The 23,892-nt window shown below is 42.1% G+C and overlaps 2 protein-coding genes across 2 annotated transcripts; one reads left to right on the forward strand and one right to left on the reverse strand.

Annotated features, from left to right (window-relative positions):
• Nucleotides 1-13: 13 nt before the first annotated feature.
• Nucleotides 14-7,709, forward strand: pum3 (pumilio RNA-binding family member 3). The gene is made up of 18 exons (XM_034096020.2): nt 14-118; nt 650-717; nt 798-992; nt 1,884-2,070; nt 2,354-2,429; nt 2,832-2,925; nt 3,381-3,447; nt 3,830-4,004; nt 4,099-4,202; nt 4,468-4,546; nt 4,751-4,849; nt 5,132-5,185; nt 5,381-5,461; nt 5,577-5,719; nt 6,069-6,291; nt 6,420-6,507; nt 6,691-6,781; nt 7,060-7,709. Exons 1-18 carry the CDS (start codon nt 81-83, stop codon nt 7,187-7,189), a joined length of 1,992 nt encoding a protein of 663 aa, XP_033951911.1. The 5' UTR covers nt 14-80; the 3' UTR covers nt 7,190-7,709.
• kcnv2a (potassium channel, subfamily V, member 2a) lies at nt 7,556-22,408 on the reverse strand. The gene is made up of 9 exons (XM_034096425.1): nt 22,283-22,408; nt 21,285-21,422; nt 20,528-20,706; nt 20,264-20,435; nt 17,009-17,200; nt 12,324-12,578; nt 11,567-11,683; nt 10,839-10,964; nt 7,556-9,635 (listed from the first exon to the last, which is right to left on the reverse strand). Exons 1-9 carry the CDS (start codon nt 22,406-22,408, stop codon nt 9,345-9,347), a joined length of 1,596 nt encoding a protein of 531 aa, XP_033952316.1. The 3' UTR covers nt 7,556-9,344.
• Between the last annotated feature and the right edge of the window lie 1,484 nt (nt 22,409-23,892).

Below are 23,892 nucleotides of genomic sequence, written 5' to 3' on the forward strand. Positions count from 1 at the left end.
ATCATCCTACGTTTTACGGCAGCGAAGCTTCAGTTTGGTTGGATGGTGTGGTGCCGTAAACCGTGTTGGTCGCAGAACGCATGGGACTGAGCTGCGATAGCGTGTGTTTATCTGAAATGTAAGTCACCAGTAAAATGTTGTATATACCTGTTGTTGTTCGTCTTTAAAGTAGAGATAAACAAAAAACCGTGGCGTAGGGTTATATGTATGTTATTAAGATGTGTTGACAGATATTGTTTATGCTATTAGCTATGTTAACTAGCATTGGCAAAAGTAGCAACACCTTTACAACGTTATCCAAGTGAGAGAAAACAAACCAAATTGAAGAAATATGCAGCATTAAACGTGACAAACAATGAATACCAGCTACATTTGCTTGAGTATTGAAGGATACAGAAACAGTCAGTCTTGAAATATACGTTTTCCTGCAAGTTTTGTACGAATACTTAAGTTTAAGATACTCCTAGCAGTAAAAGATTGTGATATTGATTTTGAAATGTGTTATGGAAGTGTTTCTTTCTGCAGATAGTTCACTTTATGTAGACTAACTGCTCACTCAAGAGATAGGCCTGGAAAAATGTGGGATTGTGCATTATTTCTGTATATTTAATCTGTCTTCTGCTGCTGTCTTTCTGGGGTACAACCTTAGAATGGAGGCTAAATCGAAGAAACCCTTTTCTCCTAAAGGTGGAAAGAAGTTTACACAGAAAGGAAAAGGTGAGCTCTAGTTAACATTAACCAGCTATACAGCATCACTTTCAACCAGGTTTGACATTGGCATGTTTCACTCTGTCCAGATTCAATGGGGACCAAACTTGGAGGAAAACCGGCCGGTAAGAAGCCCTTCAAAGCGTATGACAACACAGGGGGCAAACCGTGGAAGGGTGGAAATGGCGGAAACAAAGACTACAAACCTGCCTTCTCCAAAGCTGGGCCTGGTCCGCAGAAGAGAAAAATGCCATTTAAGGCGAAAAATGAAGAAGAAGGGGAAGGTGAGGAAACCTCTACATGCTGACTTTAAAAAGATGTCAATAAGGTTTTGCAAAATTTAGTCATTTACTCCTCATGGCTTAATTAAAGGGGCCCTATTATGCTCATTTTCAGGTTGATATTTGGTGTCTCTACTGGGACACGTCTCCATGCTTTAATGTTCAAAAAGCTCTTTATTGTTCTCATACTGTGCTGCAGCACCTCTTTTCACCCTCCGTCTGAAACCAGAGCCCAGTCTGCTCTGATTGGTTAGCTGGCCGGCTCTATTGTGATTGGTCAACCGCTAAGAGATGTCATGCCACTTAGTCTTTCAAGTACAATGTGTTGGAGCTAGCCAATATAAGTGCGAGTGTTACGTAGTGATGTCACTCTCCCACAAGTAAACTTGGAGTTATAATTGCAGTTCAAGTAATATATTTTATTTATCTTTAGCAAAAGGATATCAATCATTAATGCTGCACAATTTGGGAGAAATAACTGAAATGTTTTTTTGAATGGTATGGAGATTACTATATTGGAAGAATTTATAATTTTTAGATATATTTAAAATGATCAGGGTGTTTTTTTAGGAGGATATATACCAAACAAATGCATTTTTTAAAAATACTGTTTTGTAGGCCTGGAAATCTATGCAACACCACAAAAGCTAATCCATCATATTTTCACATACTTTGCCAATATTATTTAATATTTACCAATATTGTGATGTTGATTAACTGTTTGACCATATTAATAACATGCACATGGACTTTTGATTAGTTGCTGTACACATTGCTCCGCTCAAAGCTGTAAGGTAAAGCCTTCAATTCTGCTCCTCTGGATTCAGCCTAAATATTACTGTTGTTTATCACCGAAGTGCGGACACATTGTGAGCGTTTTCTGCGTGTGATCAGGCCCAGAGGCCAAGAAGTTGAAGGATGGCGAAGTTAAGCCAAACACAGAGGGGCTGACGGAGGAGGAGATCAAGAAGAACAGGCAGCAGGCGAAGAGGGATCTGAAGGACAGCAGGCAGCACGCGGAGAGGAAGGACATGTTCGATATCATCCGTCAGTGCAAACGCCTGTGGGGCGACCTCAGGAGGTACAACCACACACGGGCCGAACATATTAATAGATGATGTAATATTCCTGTTCACTGACTGACTGACTGATGATGGTGTGTGTGTGTGTGTGTGTGTGTGTGTGTGTGTGTGTGTGTGTGTGTGTGTGTGTGTGTGTGTGTGTGTGTGTGTGTGTGTGTGTGTGTGTGTGTGTGTGTGTGTGTGTGTGTGTGTGTGTGTGTGTGTGTGTGTGTGTGTGTGTGTGTGTGTGTGTGTGTGTGTGTGTGTGTGTGTGTGTGTGTGTGTGTGTGTGTGTGTCAACAGGAAGAATTGTGACAAAGAGCTGAAGACCAAACTGATGGGGGAGCTTCACGAACTGGTCCGCGGGAAGATCAAGCAGGTGAGCCTCACTCTGCCCCCTCAGGAACTACAGGGCTCATTAACAGAATCCCTTGAATGAAAAACAAACATGTGATGTCGGCTAAATGGCTGCAGGTCGCCTGTCAATCAAAGGGTTTGGAACATCAGTGTCTTAAGACTTTATTTGGATGCACTTTACTTTAGTCCTGCTGCCAGGTGCCGTTCAACCAGTAGACACATTCCCCTTTTTTGTTACACTTTTTCCTTTATCCTGCGGCGGGATAATTATACTTTCTTGGACTTGCCAAGTTAATAGCTGCGATTTGATGACACACACAGACACGTTTAAAATGGTCTAATATGTCAAACGTAGTTAGACAGGAAATAACTTCTAATATGAAATCTGTCTGACAGTCATTTCTCACTGTTCTCTTTCCCCCAGATGGCGTTTGCTCACGACTCGGTGCGAGTTCTCCAGTGTTTCACACAGTTCGGCAGCCACGAGCAGAGACAGGAGGTCTTCGATGAGCTCCAAGGTGAGTGTGCTTCATGGACTTTGTTTTGTGTTCACATCATCAGACAATTGTGAATAAACCTTACGTTTAAATTGACATACTGAAGTTTTCATACACTTCAGGAAGCTAAGGGTTTTTAAACTTCCCTGTAAGACTCTCAATACACACTAGCCTTGGGTTCACGACCTTACTTTCACAATAAAAGCCCAAGCCATCTACTCTGCATCAATGACTTCCAGAACATACCATCTCACAGTGGAGAGAGGTGGCTGCATTTCTAACATTTTGACAATATCCTACATTCTTTTAAAAAGGAAACGCATCCATGAATTGAATCATTTCCATGTTCACGTCCTGCCTGATCAGCAGCGTCTGCCACGTGACGGCTGGAGGGTCAGCTGACCTGTACTCCAGCTCTATATACGAGCCGCTAATAAACAAAACATTAACCGTCAGTATTTTCCTGTCTCCCACAGATGACATCATCGCTCTGTGTAAGTCGCAGTACGGCAAACACGTGGTGAAGAAGATGCTGATGTATGGGTGAGTCTGCTCATAGTGCTCTCTTCTATTCCTTTCAAGAAGATGTCCGTCTTCAAATCAGACTTGAATATATATCAATATATATATATCGAGGAGTGCATAGACGACATATTTTTGTAAGCTGAGCTGGAAGTTAGCATCGCAAAGATCCAATGGGATTTTTCAACCTTTACCCGACTGGGTTTTAGGACTCATTCACCACTCTGTTAAAAATAGTTGTGTGTGTGTGTGTGTGTGTGTGTGTGTGTGTGTGTGTGTGTGTGTGTGTGTGTGTGTGTGTGTGTGTGTGTGTGTGTGTGTGTGTGTGTGTGTGTGTGTGTGTGTGTGTGTGTGTGTGTGTGTGTGTGTGTGTGTGTGTGTGTGTGTGTGTGTGCTTCCACAGGAACAAGGAGCTGATGGCGGCTGTGATGAAAACGTTCAAAGGTCACGTGCGCTCGATGCTTCGTCACGCCGCCGCCTCGTCCATCATCGAGTACGCCTACAACGACAAAGCCGTGTTAGCGCAGAGACTCATGCTCACTGAGGAGCTGTACGGGAACACCTACACCGTCTGCAGGGTACACACACACACACTATGATGATGGGCAGTGTTGATGATGTCACTGTGTCTGCTGCTCCGAGTGCCTGAACGTTCCTCTTCCTGTGTTTCAGTCTGGAGTGTGTAACACCATCGAGAAAGTGGCCGAGGCGAACCCGGACAAGCTGGCCAACATCATCGAGGAGATGAAGCAGACGCTCACTCCCATGGCCCAGAAGTAAGGCAGCGTGTTTTATGTCACTGCCTTTAGTTGGTAACCTTTGAGACAAGTCATTTGAACAGTTTCTTAATGTTTGGAGTCTTAACGGTTGACATTTGATTCCTTACCAACAATGTTTAGTTATCATTTCTTGGATAAGTCAAAGAAAATAAAAAGCTGTTTCTCCTTCTCATTCATGTGATTGAATGTCACCCGTGTTGATTGTATGTTAGTATGTTGAATGAAAAACAAGGTAACTCCATCTTCTGTGGTTGTGTTTCAGAGAACAAGTCATCAAGCACTCTCTGGTCCACAAAGTCTTCCTGGACTACTTCCTGTTCGCACCCGAGAAACAGAGAACGGTGAGCAGCTCTTTGACATCTAACACATTGTATATATTTCTTTATTAAGAAGGATACAATGTGCTGTCAAATAAAAGTAAATGTATCAATGAAAAGCAGTAAAACAAGACCAATGTTACACTTTCAAAGAACAAGAATATAAATGTTTTAAAGTGTATTTACTGTTGAATGGAATGACATGTTTCTTCTCTCCGGTGTGAGCAGGAGATGATCGAGTCCATCAGAGAGTCAGTCGTCTACATGGCTCACACACACGACGGAGCCCGAGTGGCCATGAACTGTCTGTGGTTCGGGACGGCCAAGGTGTGTTTTTTCACACACACACACACACACACACACACACACACACACACACACATCTGATGTATTCTTTATAATGAAGATAAACTTGTATGCCCAACACACTTGCCGAATTTTAGGTGCGATAAATTCCCGCATGAATATATATTTTCAAACTAGTTCTGGTCATTAATTCTGCCTCACAGGAAATGAATACCACAGCTAAAAAGCTTTTTTTCCAAGAACTAAATGCATCAACCAATCATGTCCTTGTCTTGAACAGCAGTTTTATTTGTCATGTTTCAGGACAGAAAAGTCATCATCAAAACGATGAAGACCTACATGGTGAAGTTTGCCACGGTGAGTTCTCAATGCCATTAATTCATTTTAGAAACAAGCCGTCTGTACCTGTGTTGCCTCGTTGGATTTTAGAGAACACAACTCTTAATTATATGTATTTACTTGGAGAAAAGGTTGCATTTATAAATATCTAAACTCATCAGTGAATATCTTACCTGAACTCCTGATGTTCATGTGTCTGTTCTCTGTCCACAGGGAGAGTTCGGTCACCTGGTTCTTCTGGCCATGTTCGACTGTGTGGACGACACCAAGCTGGTCAAACAGGCCGTGCTCTCTGTGAGTCTGAGCCCACGTGCTCTGATGGTGCAAAATCAAACTCAACTATGATTTAATGGCTAATGTGATCAGGTTGTAGTTATGATCTAAAAGTCTCGCCTGTTTCCCTGTGCAGGAAGTCTTGTTGTCTCTGGATGAGGTCATCGGTAATAAATACGGTAAGAAGGTTCTGTTGTACCTGCTGACCCCCAGAGACCCCGCTCACCTGCTGCCGGAGATCATCAAGGTGCTGGCGCGAGGAGACGGGAACACACACAGGTAACTCGTCACAAATGTCTAAATAAAATATAAAAACTACATTTTTGCCAACAACGTTTTATCCCAATTTGCTTTCACTTTTTATGACAATGGAGTTATTTTCAAGCTTCTCACCTTTCAGCCAATCACATGCCCCCTGCTGCTCTTAAAGGGATAGTTTCCATTTTTTAATTGGGGTTGTCTATCCTTCAACTAGCAAGCAAGTTCACCAACTGCTTCCAAATAAACATTTAAACTTCTCATGGTAGGGAAAGTGCTCATTCACACGGCTTCCTGAAGGGAGGACATCAGTAGTGAAGGATGTAAACGCTGCAGCGGAGTGACATCAGATTTGTTTCCTTCTCATCAGTAAAAAGGACATGGCGGTCCGGCGAAAGGAGCTGCTGGAGGTCGTCTCCCCCCCGCTGCTGGAGCATCTCCGTACCAACGCCGACACCATGGTGATAGACAAGGCGTCCAGCGTCACCATCAGTGACATCCTGGCGTCGGCCTGCGGGGATCTGCGGCCCGCCATGACAGCCGTGGCTCAGCTGGCCAATCAGGATCTAGTTCCAGGGGGGATAGACGGACAGGTAGGGGTGCTTGTGTGTGTGTGGGGAGGGTTATCAGAAGAAGCGAGCATGGAGGTTCTCATCACAATGAATGGCTTTCCAAAACAACGTCTGCTGTTCTTCGCACTGACTTCCTGTTTCTGCTGCAGCTTCACATGGCCGAGCACCCAGCAGGACACCTGGTGCTGAAGTGGCTCCTGGAGCAGGACATGACGCTGGCAGAGGCCGGCAAGGAAGGTAAAGACACACACACCTACTGCCAGGCCATGAAGTCATACATTCATTTGCAAAACTGCGCCCAAACGTTTTCTTTTTTATTAACCAAATTAAATTGAAATCAGGGACGTTTTTGAGACAAGGGTAACAAATGTAAGATTATGAGCTAAAATATTGATAACTAAAACATGTCTTTCCTCTCAGAGCGCTTCAGCAGGATTCTGGTGGACGCAGTGGGAACTGACAAACTGAAGAGCTGGGTCAAAGTCAACCGAGGAGCCATGGTGCTCTGCAGGTCAGTGAGAACACACACACACAACCACAAATGTCCCTCTAGTAGTATCTGTACTTGTCAGGGTACTGTGATTTTAAGCGTGAGATTTCTGCCATAACAACCCCATGGAGATTAGAGATTGGAGGTGTGATGCTCAAAACAATTAAACGCTTAAAACAAAAAAGATATATTTTTCTTGTCCTTCCACATTCTGTCAGCTGTGCTAATGGGGAACATTTCATTAATGTGAGCAACACTAGGCATGACATGGATAAATAATGAAACTGTTTTGTTTGCAGCCTCCTGAACAGCTATGAGAAGTCTGTGGCTGCGGAGGTGAAGGAGGCGCTGCAGTCCATCAAAGGAGAGCTCAGCAGCCTCGCCAACAACAAAGGAGCTGAGATCCTGCTGGAGAACCTCAACAAGTAGAGACTTTATTCCAAACAGACTGGTGATGTCATCGTATCATTTCCTGTGCAGCAGAGAAACAAGACTGCAGACGCTTGAAGCTGCGAATGGGAACGATTTCAGGAGGTGTATGCGACCTGGATCTCTGTTATGTCCGTCCCTGATGGAAACATGGACGTGAATTTGTGTGTAAATGTATCTGTTGATAATTAAATGAAAGATGTTTGAACAAGACAACAGGTCAACATTATACATCTAATGTAAACACACTTTGCCATATTTTTCCCAATGACTCAGTTTCTTTCCCTTTGGGATGCTGAAGGCTTTTTATTGACAGTAGTCTAACGGCAAAGGAGATATACAGTTAATAGAAACTCAGAGCAGCAGAATGGTGAAAATAACTTTATTCTGTTTTTGGATTCAGCTGCATCTGTTCAACAGGACAAATAAAAACAATCCGTCTGTATTGCTCCAGTACTGTAGTCCTCTTTGTATCATGTGTTTTAATTGTATCTGCAAAATAAAGACTATTGTATTCACATTTGAGTATTTAACAATCACTTACGTAAAAGCAGTAACTATTGATACCTCTGTCAAAAGATAACACATTGTTGTTTGTGATGTGAGAACCACTTCCTGGAGTGTGCTTCTTGTCTGGAAGTTAATCTTTATAATCTCCTGGCTATAGCTTCACATTAATATCATGGCATTTTGTCAAATGTGCTTTCTTGCCTTTCTGCCAAGAGTTAGATTATACTACGAATTGCAGCCATTAGACAAGCATAGCGCCAGAAAGCATGGTGAAACGCAGCCTGGTTTATCAGGTAACAAAATCAAGCCTCCAGCAGATCTCACCAATCAAGATTATATACCTGTTTGGTAGAACATAACTGTTAAATAATGCCTGTGTTTTAAAGGGCAGTTATTTGCCAGACTATGTATGTAATGGTCAGGAGAATTTACTTCCTGTTGGTTTCTTGGCAAATGTCACAGTGATGAGTTATTTTAAAACGTTTTAAACAGAGCCATGATTTCAGTCTCTGTGCTAAGCTTATCTCTTGGTGGATTTATATTAAGTGTTGAGCTATGACTGCTAGCCATTTGCTAATGTTACTCTGCAAGAAAGCAACATTTCCTATAGAGTACCTCCACCAAATCCTGATCACCTTATAATGCTTTTTGCTTTTAACCATAAAGTAACTGTTCATATGACAGCAGCTAAAACGACTGATTGAATGTCGATTGTGTCAAACAGCTTTGGGATTCAGTATGAAACATGGTTTATTATTAAAGAGATGCATGGGGAAGATAAACAGGTCTAATGCTGTCGTCCAGATGTCCACTCTTCAACCTATGATCTATTTCTGACCCATTCATGCCATGCACTCCTGATTCCTGGATTACTTGTGGGTTGTAGGGACTAATGGAGTGTGTGTGTGGGGGGGGGGGGGGAGATGATGATTGTGATACAGACAACTTTAGCATAGATTTACGGTATTTAAAAAAATAGTATAATGATGAGTATAAATAAAAATATTAACCAATATATTTAGGGTTTTTCTCCGTCACCTTTTGCCAATGCATGCTGAGATAGCACAAATAAGCAAATATGGAGGATGAAGGATATAAAGGTTACTCTGCAACAACAACGGCCTGTACAGAATGTCACAGACAGTTCATTTAAAGCAGCAACTGGTTGCAACTCCACTGGATGCAAATATAAGCCTGATTGTATAGAAGTCTCTGAGAAAATGACGTACTTCTCACTTGATTTATTTCCACAGTAAACCTTTTCCTGACAGGTTTATGGTCTCCCGTGCTAGTTTTCAGTCTTCTTCAATACAGCATGATGTTATTAATAATGGAAATAACCCTTAAAGCAGGGAATGCTTTAGGGATTCAATTGTGACCGACTGACAGGCCACTTCCACTATGTTGCCCATTTTACGTCTCTGTGTCTTCTCACTTCAGGATAGTGTCTTGTCCAGAGTTTGGTTGCACTTTGCTCCAGCCTCTCAAACTACTGCCTCCAAAAATCCAAGATGGCCAAAATGCCAAACTGAGAGTTTAGAAACCAACATATGACGTCATGTTGACCATGTCCATAGTCAGTCTTTGGTTCATTTCACATCTCTGACTGTCACTCCTTACCTCCCACACATGTTACTGTGAACATCTAAAACCTTGTTGTGTGCAGATGGGAATTCCTTGGCTGAACGACGTCCTCACAGCAGTCGTGAAACCTCTTCACCGCCCTCTTGGCGAAGTGCACCTTCCCGCGGGCCTTGGTGACGGCGGCGTACTCGTGGGACTTGAGTTTGGTGTAATAGTCGGAGAACTTGTTGTAGAGGATGGAAATGGGCATCCCGTTGAGGATGACGCCAAAGGAGATGCAGGCGAAGGCGAAGATACGGCCCAGGTTGGTCTCAGGGAGCATGTCGCCGTAGCCCACCGTGGAAATACTCACCTGGGGGATTAAAGACAAAACCAGACAATATTATAAATTAGACAAACACGTGGAAATACTTAAGACCGAATGAGATGTTGAGGACATGCTCATCTTTCTTATTCCAAAGACCTTTCAGTTTCTTTCGATGCAATATATTCACTTGTCAAAATATTTATCAATACCCCCCCCCCACCCCTCTCTTCAGTTTTTGTTTGTCTCTTTTTGTAATTTTCTTTGTTTTTGTTGTTGTGTTATCTCTGTCGAAGCGTCTTTCAATTTTTAGAAAAGCGCTATATAAGTGTTGTGTATTATTATTATTATTAATATTTATAATACGTTTTCTTTTTTCAGGGCAAGGATTTCCCATTTTGACGTTTTGCCCTTGGTGTGACCTTAATTAAAAATGTGTTTTCTTGGGGGAGAACAATAAGTGTAATGTTTTCAAATGTCATACATCGTTTCCCTAATTCCCTAAACATAATTTCACAATATAAGACATTCAAGATATTCAGTGTTTTCAATTTATATTGTGAAATGAACTATAAAAATTAAATGTAATCCAAGTCTTTCTTTAGTAGTTTTCGCTGTTACTGTCGGAAATGAATTCATACATTTTATAAAGCCATAAAAATACAGGCTTTTATTGTGAGGCAGTCACAGGTAGTGTAAACGAATGTATTACCACGAATAGCATGGGTTACAGTTCAAATCAAAAAATTATAATCTAAAAAACCTACAAATTCTACATATCAGACTGACTTGAAGGGAAAAAAGATATAGATATAAAATAAATAATAATAATTTTAAAGGGGGATACGAGAAAAACTATAAAACACTTGCATAATAAGCTGATTGCAAAACAGTTATATATAAGTATGTATGTGATTCAAGGCATTCGATAAGGTGTGTTTCTTTGTCTTGTTTTACTGTACGGCATGTACAAAAATGAGTCTGAACAAATAACATGAATGGACCAATAAAGTCAATACAAAAATAAAATATTGTAACGCCTAACCTCAATGCTTACTTCCCTGGGTGCTGCCATGCGGAGTTATGTATAAGGAAAATCATCCGGGAAGATAATGGTGTTAGTCAGGGAAGACTGAGCACTGATCTGCCTCCCAGTGGATTACCATTGTAATCCCCCAGCACACAAACACAACAGATAGAAAACATGTTGTTTGAACGTCATTGTGTTCATGTTTATGTGTGTGGACTCACGGCGGCCCACCACCATGCGTGCGGCATGGAGGTGAAGTTGGTGTTGGGAACGTCGTGCTCCACCGTGTACACCATGGCTGAAAACATGAAGATGCCCATGCCCATGAAGAGCAGCAAGCAGCCCACCTGAACAAGGAAACATGTTTAATATTCCCTCGTAAATGTAATGTCTTCGTTCTTAACTAAACATCCAGGCTACACTTGTTTCTAATCGAATGCTGCATCCCAACTGCATGGGAAGGCAGAGCTCTTCTCACATCATTGGCTATTTTCTTTTTTTTAGCAAAAGTTGAGGAAAGCACAACCTTGGTCAAAGTCCATCGTCCTCAGCAGAGTTAACGAAATCAGGAGACTAATTAAGGGTTTTTAGTTCATCCGAATTCAAGATGTCAAGGGGCCCCATCTATTTGCTTTTTGGGGTTTTCCCTTTCCTGTAGTGAGCATGTACATCTTCTGCAAAGGCTACAATCCCAAAGTACAGATATAAACCTGAAGATGAACATACATATGTGTAATGTAGAGTCTTGAATTCCAGCGAGACACGGGACTCAAGTCATGCAGAGCCGTACCATGCAATGAAAACTAAGCAAACATATTCTCTAGCATTTTGAACCTTGGCAAAGCCTTGTGTGTTTTGTTCATACTATAAAATACTCCAAAATCAATTCCTCTTTTTTTTGGTATCCATGTATAGATATGGCTTTTCTTTCACAAGCTGTATGTCTCACCTGCTGGTAGCACTGCCTCAGTGTGAATCCGAAGGCTCGGAGGCCGGTCGAGTGTCGAGCCAGCTTCAAGATCCTGAAGATTCTCATCAGACGCATGATCCTGAGAACCTGACCCACCTGCGGAAAAACCCAGAGGAAGAACTGTGTGAGACGAGTCCAAACATCCCATCTTCCCCACCTTTACTCAAGTAGAAGTACAGATACTCGTGTTTAAAAATACTCTGGTAAAAGTAGAAGTACTGACTAAACGTCTTTACTCAAGTAAAGAGGGCTTTGAAAAGTACTTCAGTAAAAAGTACCCATAGCTAGCAGCTGTTTTAAAGAGTACCTGACCTCCCTTTATATCAATAGAACAATAATGTCATTGTTAGCTAATGAATGTTTCCATGCTGAACAACGGCAACGTTTCCATTGGTCCCTCTTCTTTAGAGAAGACCAGGAAGTGATGGATACACGGATCGTGTTCAAATCAATAGGCACGCCATGACTCTAAAGAATAATGACCACGCACCAACACACATTCAGACTAAAGGAACCAGCTGTTTGGGAAATGAGAGAAGTAGAAAGTACAGGTATTTGAGTTCAACATGTAAGAAGTAGAAAGTACAGGTATTTGTGTTGAGTATGTAAAAGTAAAAAGTCGTCAGAAAAATAAGTAGTGGAGTAAAGTACTGATACCAGAAAAATGAACTTAAGTACAGTAACAAAGTATTTGTACTCCTTCCCACCTCCGCTTCCCCTCTCCCATCAGCTTTACCTTCCCCACCCGCCCCACGGTCTGCACTTCCTCCGAGTGCAGCTGTGTGTCTTGGTCCTCAAAGCACTCCAGGACCATCTGCAGGTAGTGCGGCAGGATGGCCACCAGGTCCACGGTGTTCAGCACGCTGCGGGAAAAGCTCTTGAGGTCGGGGGTGCACACCAGGCGCAGCAGGTACTCCAGCGTGAAGAAGGAGATGCAGGACGACTCCACGTACTCGCCGTACGTTCTGCCGCTGAGCTGGCCCGCCGGCGTCTGGAAGAACAATGAGCAGGTCAAGTTTTAGACAGTTTGTTTTAAAAGTCACCTATTATGCAAAATCCACGTTCTCATGTCTCCTCTACATCAACATGTGTCCCCTCTTCTTCATGTCTCTTCTACATCAACATGTGTCCCCTCTTCTTCATGTCTCTTCTACATCAACATGTGTCCCCTCTTCTTCATGTCTCCTCTACATCAACATGTGTCCCCTCTTCTTCATGTCTCTTCTACATCAACATGTGTCCCCTCTTCTTCATGTCTCCTCTACATCAACATGTGTCCCCTCTTCTTCATGTCTCCTCTACATCAACATGTGTCCCTTCTTCTTCATGTCTCTTCTACATCAACATGTGTCCCCTCTTCTTCATGTCTCCTCTACATCAACATGTGCCCCCTCTTCTTCATGTCTCTTCTACATCAACATGTGTCCCCTCTTCTTCATGTCTCCTCTACATCAACATGTGTCCCCTCTTCTCCATGTCTCTTCTACATCAACATGTGTCCCCTCTTCTCCACGTCTCTTCTACATCAACATGTGTCCCCTCTTCTCCATGTCTCTTCTACATCAACATGTGTCCCCTCTTCTCCATGTCTCTTCTACATCAACATGTGTCCCCTCTTCTCCATGTCTCTTCTACATCAACATGTGTCCCCTCTTCTCCATGTCTCTTCTACATCAACATGTGTCCCCTCTTCTCCATGTCTCTTCTACATCAACATGTGTCCCCTCTTCTCCATGTCTCTTCTACATCAACACGTGTCCCCTCTTCTTCATGTCTCTTCTACATCAACATGTGTCCCCCTCTTCTTCATGTCTCTTCCACATCAACATGTGTCCCCTCTTCTCCATGTCTCTTCTACATCAACATGTGTCCCCTCTTCTCCATGTCTCTTCTACATCAACATGTGTCCCCCTCTTCTTCATGTCTCTTCTACATCAACATGTGTCCCCTCTTCTTCATGTCTCTTCTACATCAACATGTGTCCCCTCTTCTTCATGTCTCTTCTACATCAACATGTGTCCCCTCTTCTTCACGTCTCTTCTACATCAACATGTGTCCCCTCTTCTTCATGTCTCTTCTACATCAACATGTGTCCTCTCTTCTTCATGTCTCTTCTACATCAACATGTGTCCCCTCTTCTTCATGTCTCTTCTACATCAACATGTGTCCCCTCTTCTTCATGTCTCTTCTACATCAACATGTGTCTTCTCTTCTTCACGTCTCTTCTACATCAACATGTGTCCCCTCTTCTTCATGTCTCTTCTACATCAACATGTGTCCACTCTTCTTCACGTCTCTTCTACATCAACATGTGTCCCCTCTTCTTCACGTCTCTTCTACATCAACATGTGTCCCCTCTTCTTCATGTCTCTTCTACATCAACATGTGTCCCCTCTTCTTCATATCTCTTCTACATCAACATGTGTCCCCTCTTCTTCATGTCTCTTCTACATCAACATGTGTCCCCTCTTCTTCATGTCTCTTCTACATCAACATGTGTCTCCTCTTCTTCATGTCTCTTCTACATCAACATGTGTCTTCTCTTCTTCATGTCTCTTCTACATCAACATGTGTCCCCTCTTCTTCATGTCTCTTCTACATCAACATGTGTCCCCTCTTCTCCATGTCTCTTCTACATCAACATGTGTCCCCTCTTCTTCATGTCTCTTCTACATCAACATGTGTCCCCTCTTCTTCATGTCTCTTCTACATCAACATGTGTCCCCTCTTCTTCATGTCTCTTCTACATCAACATGTGTCCCCTCTTCTTCACGTCTCTTCTACATCAACATGTGTCCCCTCTTCTTCATGTTTCTTCTACATCAACATGTGTCCCCTCTTCTTCATGTCTCTTCAACATCAACATGTGTCCCCTCTTCTTCATGTCTCTTCAACATCAACATGTGTCCCTCTTCTTCATGTCTCTTCTACATCAACATGTGTCCCCTCTTCTTCATGTCTCTTCTACATCAACATGTGTCCCCTCTTCTCCATGTCTCTTCTACATCAACATGTGTCCCCTCTTCTTCATGTCTCTTCTACATCAACATGTGTCCCCTCTTCTTCATGTCTCTTCTACATCAACATGTGTCCCCTCTTCTTCATGTCTCTTCTACATCAACATGTGTCCCCTCTTCTTCACGTCTCTTCTACATCAACATGTGTCCCCTCTTCTTCATGTTTCTTCTACATCAACATGTGTCCCCTCTTCTTCATGTCTCTTCAACATCAACATGTGTCCCCTCTTCTTCATGTCTCTTCAACATCAACATGTGTCCCTCTTCTTCATGTCTATTCTACATCAACATGTGTCCCCTCTCCTACATGTCTCTTCTACATCAACATGTGTCCCCTCTTCTTCATGTCTCTTCTACATCAACATGTGTCCCCTCTTCTTCATGTCTCTTCTACATCAACATGTGTCCCCTCTTCTTCATGTCTCTTCTACATCAACATGTGTCCCCTCTTCTTCGTGTCTCTTCTACATCAACATGTGTCCCCTCTTCTTCATGTCTCTTCTACATCAACATGTGTCCCCTCTTCTTCATGTCTCTTCTACATCAACATGTGTCCCCTCTTCTTCACGTCTCTTCTACATCAACATGTGTCCCCTCTCCTACATGTCTCTTCTACATCAACATGTGTCCCCTCTTCTTCATGTCTCTTCTACATCAACATGTGTCCCCTCTTCTTCATGTCTCTTCTACATCAACATGTGTCCCCTCTTCTTCATGTCTCTTCTACATCAACATGTGTCCCCTCTTCTTCGTGTCTCTTCTACATCAACATGTGTCCCCTCTTCTTCATGTCTCTTCTACATCAACATGTGTCCCCTCTTCTTCATGTCTCTTCTACATCAACATGTGTCCCCTCTTCTTCACGTCTCTTCTACATCAACATGTGTCCCCTCTTCTTCATGTCTCTTCTACATCAACATGTGTCCCCTCTTCTTCACGTCTCTTCTACATCAACATGTGTCCCCTCTTCTTCACGTCTCTTCTACATCAACATGTGTCCCCTCTTCTTCGTGTCTCTTCTACATCAACATGTGTCCCCTCTTCTTCATGTCTCTTCTACATCAACATGTGTCCCCTCTTCTTCATGTCTCTTCTACATCAACACGTGTCCCCTCTTCTTCGTGTCTCTTCTACATCAACATGTGTCCCCTCTTCTTCATGTCTCTTCTACATCAACATGTGTCCCCTCTGTGGAAAGAGACTCTGAAAGTTTCAGGAACAAAGATTCTCTCTCTTTTTGATCCATTTCTATAAAAACCTGTCTGAAAATGAGCTGATCAGATTTTGGCCACTTTATGATGTCATAACGATGTGTTGTCTTGTGTGACCATTAGCCAATCAGCAACCAAGGCACCCCCCCCACTTTATCACCTGAATCTCCTCCTAGAGCACCATTGAGTTCTTTGTAACCACATCTCTCTCAGAGGGGCGTGGGGAGGGGCTCCTTATTTTCATCTGAAGTAACAGACAGAGAATCAGCACTTTTGAAACAGGGCTGAAACAGAGGGGATTATGGGTAATGCTGCAATGATCTGTTTGGAGCCAAACAGAAACATGTTTGTATATATCTGAGAGCTGTAATATATTGATGAAAAACAGTATAATAGGGACCTTTAATGTAAATGGTTTTATTTTACAATTAAGTTGGGAATTATTATTTTTTGAATGTCCAGATTTTCATTCAAGATGCCCGTTTTTGTTGAACTGCTTCTATTTGTTTGAAAAGAACATACATCCATGAATATCGCGCTGGATTCTAATAATACTGTGAATACTCTTATGGTTATCAACACTGGAAAAAAAACCTATTCATAATTATTGACCTTTCAAGATTATAACTTTGTCACATTTCTCAAACGGCATGGTTAATAACAAATAAATAAAGGATATCTAATCCTCTGGTTTCAAGAAAGACTGATTGTATAGAAGTCTATGAAAAAAGATTTTTTTTTTATCAGATTTATTACTTAACTAAACCCTGTCCGTCATTTTAGGTTTGTAAGAATATCAAGATTTTAACTGACACGCTAAAATGCACGTTGTGTTTAACTGATCTTTCTTTTCTGTATTATTATTTTATAGTTGTTTTACACATTGGTTTTTTATTTATTTGTTTATGGATTAAAAGCAGTTCAATCTATAGCCCTGCAATCGAAGAAAACGTTGACAACTCATTAACCTGCACAGAATGTATGTGCTTTAACACACACACACACACACACACACACACACACACACACACACACACACACACACACACACACACACACACACACACACACACACACACACACACACACACACACACACACACACACACACACACACACACACACACACACACACACACACACACACACACACACACACACACACACACACACACACACACACACACACACACCTTGTACTGCATCTCCTCCACGGTGTTGAGCGCCATGGTTACCAGAGAGACGAGCACAAAAAGGGAGGAGGCGATGCCCATCAGCTTGGCGATGACGGAGGAGAACGGCCTCTCCATGACGTTCCAGATACTCTTCCGCATCGGCCCGAAGACCAAGCCGTCGAATAACACCTCGTTCTCCTCCTCCTCCATCTGGAAGGGACAGAAATACATCCGGGTCAGAGAATAGGAAATATCTTTTTGAACATGTGCCAACGACAGCCAATAATATGACTTTAATGAAGAATAATCCTGCCATGGCAAAACCACCAACATGTCCAGACGAAAAACTAAACGCAACTGAAGTAAAGAAGCAGAAACTGATTGTCAAATATCAGCTTTATATTACATTACATTGCATTGAGCTGACGCTTTTATCCAAAGCGACTTACAATAAGTGCGTTCGACCAACAAAATACAAACTTGAAGAAAACAGAATCATAAAGTACATCAGGTTTCATAGAGCAAAACATTTCAAGTGCTGCTCAACTGGCTTTAGGTAAGCCAGCCCTTTATTAGTATATAAGTGCTTTGTTAATAGTTCTATCGCTCGAGGTGGAGTCGAAAGAGATGAGTTTTCAGTCTGCGCCGGAAGGTGTGTAAGCTTTCTGCTGTCCTGATGTCAATGGGAGCTCATTCCACCATCTTGGAGCCAGGATAGCAAACCCACGTGTTTCTGCTGATGGGAACTTGGGTCCCCCTCGCAGCGAGGGTGCAGCGAGTCGTTTGGCTGATGCAGAGCGGAGTGCACGTGCTGGGGTGTACGGTTTAACCATGTCCTGGATGTAGGAAGGGCCAGATCCATTCGCAGCATGGTACGCAAGTACCAGTGTCTTGAAGTGGATTCTAGCAGTTACCGGAAGCCAGTGGAGGGAGCGGAGGAGTGGCGTGGTGTGGGAGAATTTAGGAAGGTTGAAGACCAGACGAGCCGCTGCATTCTGGATGAGCTGCAGAGGTCGGATGGCACATGCAGGTAGACCAGCCAGGAGGGAGTTGCAGTAGTTTAGGCGTGAGGTGACGAGAGCCTGGACCAGAACCTGCGTGGCTTTCTGGGTCAGCTGGGGACGCATCCTCCTGATGTTGTAAAGCGTGTATCTGCAGCAGCGGGTTGTAGCAGCGATGTTTGCAGTGAAGGACAGGTTGTTATCTAGGCTCACACCCAGAGTCCTTGCAGTCTGGGTCGGGGAAACAACAGAGGGGCCGATGTTGATTGTTAGGTCAAGAGTGGGACAATCTTTTCCCGGAAGGAAAAGCAGTTCAGTCTTATAGACCAACAACAACTCACTACCAACAACAACTCACTACCATTCACACACTGATGGTAGGGTGTTATCAGGTTCTTATCTAATGCTTGTCTACACATTCTCACACAGATAACACCTCGTTCTCCTCCTCCTTCATCTGGACGACAAGGGACAATACATTTTTTTTTAACAGGGGCTTACTATGGCTAATAATAGAACTTTTATCAACAATAAAGCACAGTTTCATAAACAAAAAAGCCAGTTTAAAACCACCAACATGTCCAGATCAGAAACTGATGGTCAGAATGAGTCTTTATAGTCTTACGACTCAAAATAGATAAACACTACATATCAAAATTCACACACATTCACACACTGATGGTAGAGGCTTATCAGGTTCTTATCTAATGCTTGTCTACACATGCTCACACACTGCTGCCTTTGGGCGTCATTTTGGTCTCAATCTCTTTCCCAAGGACACTTTGGATTGAGGACTGAAAAAATGCAACACACCAACTCGTGAGCCAAGACAACACAACGGGAGAGAAACTGTTACGCAAACCGCATGAGCGTGGGACCTCTGTGATAGAAACATCTGTCCGAACCTGTGCCAATAAAACAAGCTTACTCTCTGCTCTCCATCTGTCAAGACGGCGAGGCGGAGCGGTGATTTATAATGTAGGTCAGGCAGACGCAGACTCGGCCAGCAGATTGCCAACTCAATCTCACAGGTACCAATACAAAACATCGACTGCTGAACCACAGCAGCCCGAAGGTGGAGACCTCTTATCTTTATTTTCAGAACTACATAAGGAGACTGGAGGGAGAAAAAGTCATGTGTGTGTACACAATATTATTACTTAGTGTTGAGGGGATTTTGTGTTCCACTGAGAACTGCCTCAAGTATGCTCTGTTTTTCAAATGTTTTAGTTGCACTGTTGGAGAAGCCTGTGACCTAAGATGTTCATCATCAAAACAACACTGAAGCTATGTACGTATGACTAATAAAAGCCTTGAACCTTGAATATTCAGGGTAACGTGAAGTTGAATGAACAAGGTTTAAGATCCCCATGCTACTGTATATATATCGTAGCTGCACACTGTTGCTAATACAAGGAACTGACCATTTAAAAGGGGACCTATCACGCAAAATGCACTTTTGTACGTCTTTTATAATATGTGTCCCCGGTGTGTCAGGGAACTCACCAAGTGTCAGAAAACACAACCCTCTCTCGTTTCCTCCGTACCCAAAACTCTAAAAACGGGGCTGATTATTATTTGAATTTTTCTGATGTCAGAAAAGGGGTGCTCCGCCTATATGTGCAACTCTCCACCTATCAGGGGAATGAGAGACCGCTCGAAAGCGCTGGAGACGCTGTAGTACATATGCCAGGCCTGTAGGTGGCGCTGTAGTCTGCCACAAAAGCAGAATCAGCCCTTGCAAAAACAGGGCTGGAAAAGAGCAAATAGAGCGAAATGAGGCATGGCTAAAAAGCATGATCTGTTTGGCATTTTGAAAAAGAAACTTCACAGACATGTTTTATATAAGTATGGCCCTACAATATATGTTTCAAATATAGCATGATAGGTCCACTTTAAAGTTCACTCAATTAGAATCGTCCCCTTCCATTTGGTTTCAACAACCATAAAGTGGTGTTCATTTATAGAGTATCTTGCTGAACAAAGTCTCTAAGTGCAATGAACTTTTATTTGCTACAGATTCTATATTTCAAGAGCCAATGAAAAAATCTGCTTTTCGTCAAGGGCGTTGCTAACTCACAGTCATCCCCACAGCACGCTTAATTCTATCTGAGTTGTGGCTAAGCGTATTCAGCAAACACTCTGAAGGTTCAATGTTGAACACAGGCCTTGTGATAAGCACTCCTTTTCATTGAGAACATAAATTCCTATTGTGGTGATCCATGGAAATAATTAAAAAACCTTCAGCATAAAAAGAAAACCGCCAACCCACCTCTGCTATCAGCTCTCTCTGTATCTTCAGTTGCTCGTTCAGCTCGTCCTGCTTCTCTTCGAAGGAGATGCGGCAGCAGCGATGGCTGTTTCTGATTCTGACGCCCCAGTAGTTTATCTCCTCCAGGAAGTTGTGGGGACACAGCTCGTCTTTAATGTACAACACTCCAGTTCTGATGGAGAGGACAGAAGCACAGGTCCATAATGATCCCATTGAGAAGTGGAAAACTCACTTCTTTCATTGAACAATACATCTTATTTTCACCTGTAGAAGGTGAAGATGTTGTGGAAGATTTGAGGGTCCCGGTCGAAGAAGAACTCGTTGCTGTGCACGATGTAGTCGTCACACAGATCCAACTTCCTGCTGTGGTCCTTGTACGTGGCCAACTGCCCGATCCGTGTCTTTGGATACTTGGCTGCTAACCTGTAGGGCAAGTGGTACACCTGGAGGAGAGGGAGACAATCAGGGGAAAGGAAACTCTAATTAATGACAAGTAAGAGGAGAATTTAAGTAAGTAAAGTGAGACTGGAACACATTCAAATCGTTATGGAGACCGGAAAAATACACCTTATAATGAATGATCTTTGGAAATTACAACCGTCTCCATTAATATGCCTCTCATTTATCAGCTGAAACTACATAATACCTCCGCTGAAAAACAAATATATTCCTTTTACTGTCCTTGAAAGAAATTATTTTTCGTGTAAATCTGGAAGTGCATTAAACGTGGTTTGCAAAAATAGGCCTGATTGTATAGAAGTATATGAAAAAAACAACCCTCATTTGATTTATTAACTCACTATACATATTCCTAATGAATTGATGGTCTCGATAGATAGTTTCAAGTCTTCTTCAATTCAGCATGGTGGAGTTAAATGTTAAAACGAACTTTCATGAGCAGGAAATCTCCCGTGAAACTGAAATGGGTTCGTAAATCAAGCAGGAAGTAGGGTCGATTTCTCCTACAAGGCGATATCACACAACGTGTACGCACTGTAAAATAGAAGTTGAGTAAAGTTACCGTTCCTCCGACGTTGATGTTGAGATTGAAGTGTTTGTTTGGCGAGAGCAGGAAGTGGGAGGAAGTCACCGGCAGCCGGTCCTCCTCATCCTCACTTTCATACTCAGCATACATGTCATAGATATCTCTGCCCAGCTCCTTCACAAATAACACCAAGGTTCATGAATGCAGCACTTTAAGCTTTGAACAAGGTGAATGAGACGATAACGATTAAACTAAGCACGTTACAACCAAGAAATAATTAAACTATTTTAACATCCACTGGGTTATTAAACAACAAAACGAACAAAAAAGAGACATCTAATAATCATATTGTAGACCTTTGTCTGTATTACCTGCAGGATTTATTTCCTTTATGGATTATTTCTGCATGTTACACTTAACCAATTAGTTGAATAACGGACAGAAAATGTATCTGGTTGTTTTTGTTATAAATTCTGTATTTTATTTTCTGCTGTTCTTTATTTTCAAGTTGTTTTTAAGTGAATAATAATCCACAATATTCATATCCAATAGATCATAAAAGGAAAACGTTATAGCTTCTCAAATGTGTCAAGTTGCTGCTTTTCTTGGATGTATAGCTATGTAATATCTTTAGGATCTAATGTCAGGCATCAAGAGGATATTAACAGACTATGTGGATGTCCTCAGATTGCCATGTTGAACATCAGGTAAGAGCTAGCCTGTAATCCAACCAGTGGACAGTAGTGTGTTGACCTTGAAACAGAATCACTTGTCAAGAACAGGATATTCTTGTGTTTTGAACATTTTAAATATACAGAGGTTCTATATTTCTGAATATACATGTATTCGGGTAAATTACATTGGGATGTGATTTATCAAAGTCAACTTTATTGTCAATCTCTCTGTTTGTGTGTACAGACAGAGAGATCAAAATACCGTTTCCCATAATCCCGAATACAAAAACAAATGTTTATATAGAAAGCAAGGGATACATGGAGGAACATTGAACTCAAAATAAAGACGGAGTGTCTGACCTGCATGGACCTCCATGGCTTTACAAAGTCCCGATAGTCGGCCTGGTCTTGGAGCTCCTGAGCCCCCCCGCCGGGCTTGTAGCTGGGGTACAGACTCCTGCTGCGAGCCCTGATGTGGGTCAACATGTCGCTCAATGTCTTTCGAACCTAAAATCCATCAACCTGTTTGTAGAGACATCCTGACCGAACACACACACCTTGCACGTGTGCACAAAACCTTGGTCACACACACGAGATGCACACATGAGTAACCAGGCATTCATAGACGGGACATGTTTCCACCTTAAGAGGAATCATGTCAACAGACATACAGCTAACACACACACACACACACGGTTATGAGGTAGGAAGTGACCGTGGTCCTGCCGCACAGCTGACTGAGATGATCTGGGTGCTTAAAGTGTTATCCTCTTTTATCCATCTCGTGATCTCTCACTCCTCCCACTTACTACATCTCATAACTTTACACATCTGGCTATCCTGGCATAGACTGTCATTCAAGTCAAAAACATATATTATAATTGTCTTTAAAATGATAGTTCCGATTGTTGGTCAAATTAAGAACTGGTCCAAGAGAAATATTATCATTGGAGCAAAGCGAAATGTAGCCACCTAAAATAAACCGTCAATATTCATTCTGTCAAGTATTTAACCGTGCAACTTCATTCGTTTAATACTGAATTGTTATTTTACTTAGTTGTTCAGGGTTAAGGTAAATAAGCATTAACGTCAAGTAGGCCTATAGATGTAAAAAGCATATTTTGTGGTCTCTTAAACATAAGATCTCTAGCATCTAAAGCAATATTGGTAAATGATTTAATATCAGATTATAATATTGATATATGCTGTCTCACTGAAACTTGGTTGAGACATGAAGAATATGTCAGCATAAATGAGGCCACTCCACCCAGCCATGTCAACACTCATATTGCTCGAGGCACGGGCCGAGGAGGTGGAGTTGCAGCAATCTTTGACTCAAGTTTACTTATCAATACTAAACCAAAATGTAATTATACCTCTTTTGAAAGCCTCGTTTTTAGTCTTACGCATCCGACCTGGAAAACTTTGCAGCCAATCTTATTTGTTACAGTGTATCGTGCACCAGGTCCTTATTCAGAATTCTTATCAGAATTCTCTGAGTTTTTATCAACTTTGGTTCTTAAAACAGACAAAGTAATTATCGTAGGTGACTTTAATATTCATGTTGACGATGATACAAATAGCCTTACTGTTGCATTTAACTCTATATTAGATTCTGTTGGTTTCTGTCAGAGTGTAAATAAACCAACCCACTGTTATAATCACACTCTCGACCTTGTTCTGACTTATGGTATTGAAATTGAGCAACTATTAGTCGAACCGCATAATCCTGCTTTATCCGACCATTTCTTAGTAACTTTTGAAGTACTGTTACTAGACTACAAAGCATTAGTCAAAAGCTCTTGCAGCAGAAACCTATCTGTTAGTGCTATAGCCACATTTAAGGAAGAGATTCCACCAATACTTAACTCGATAGCATGTCTGCATGTAGGGGAGGAAACTTATACAAAATGTACACCACCCCAAATTGATCATGTTGTTGATAGTGCTATAGATGCGCTGCGAATAAA

Source organism: Pseudochaenichthys georgianus, chromosome 12 (assembly GCF_902827115.2).
Source record: "Pseudochaenichthys georgianus chromosome 12, fPseGeo1.2, whole genome shotgun sequence".
Taxonomy (NCBI): domain Eukaryota; kingdom Metazoa; phylum Chordata; class Actinopteri; order Perciformes; family Channichthyidae; genus Pseudochaenichthys; species Pseudochaenichthys georgianus.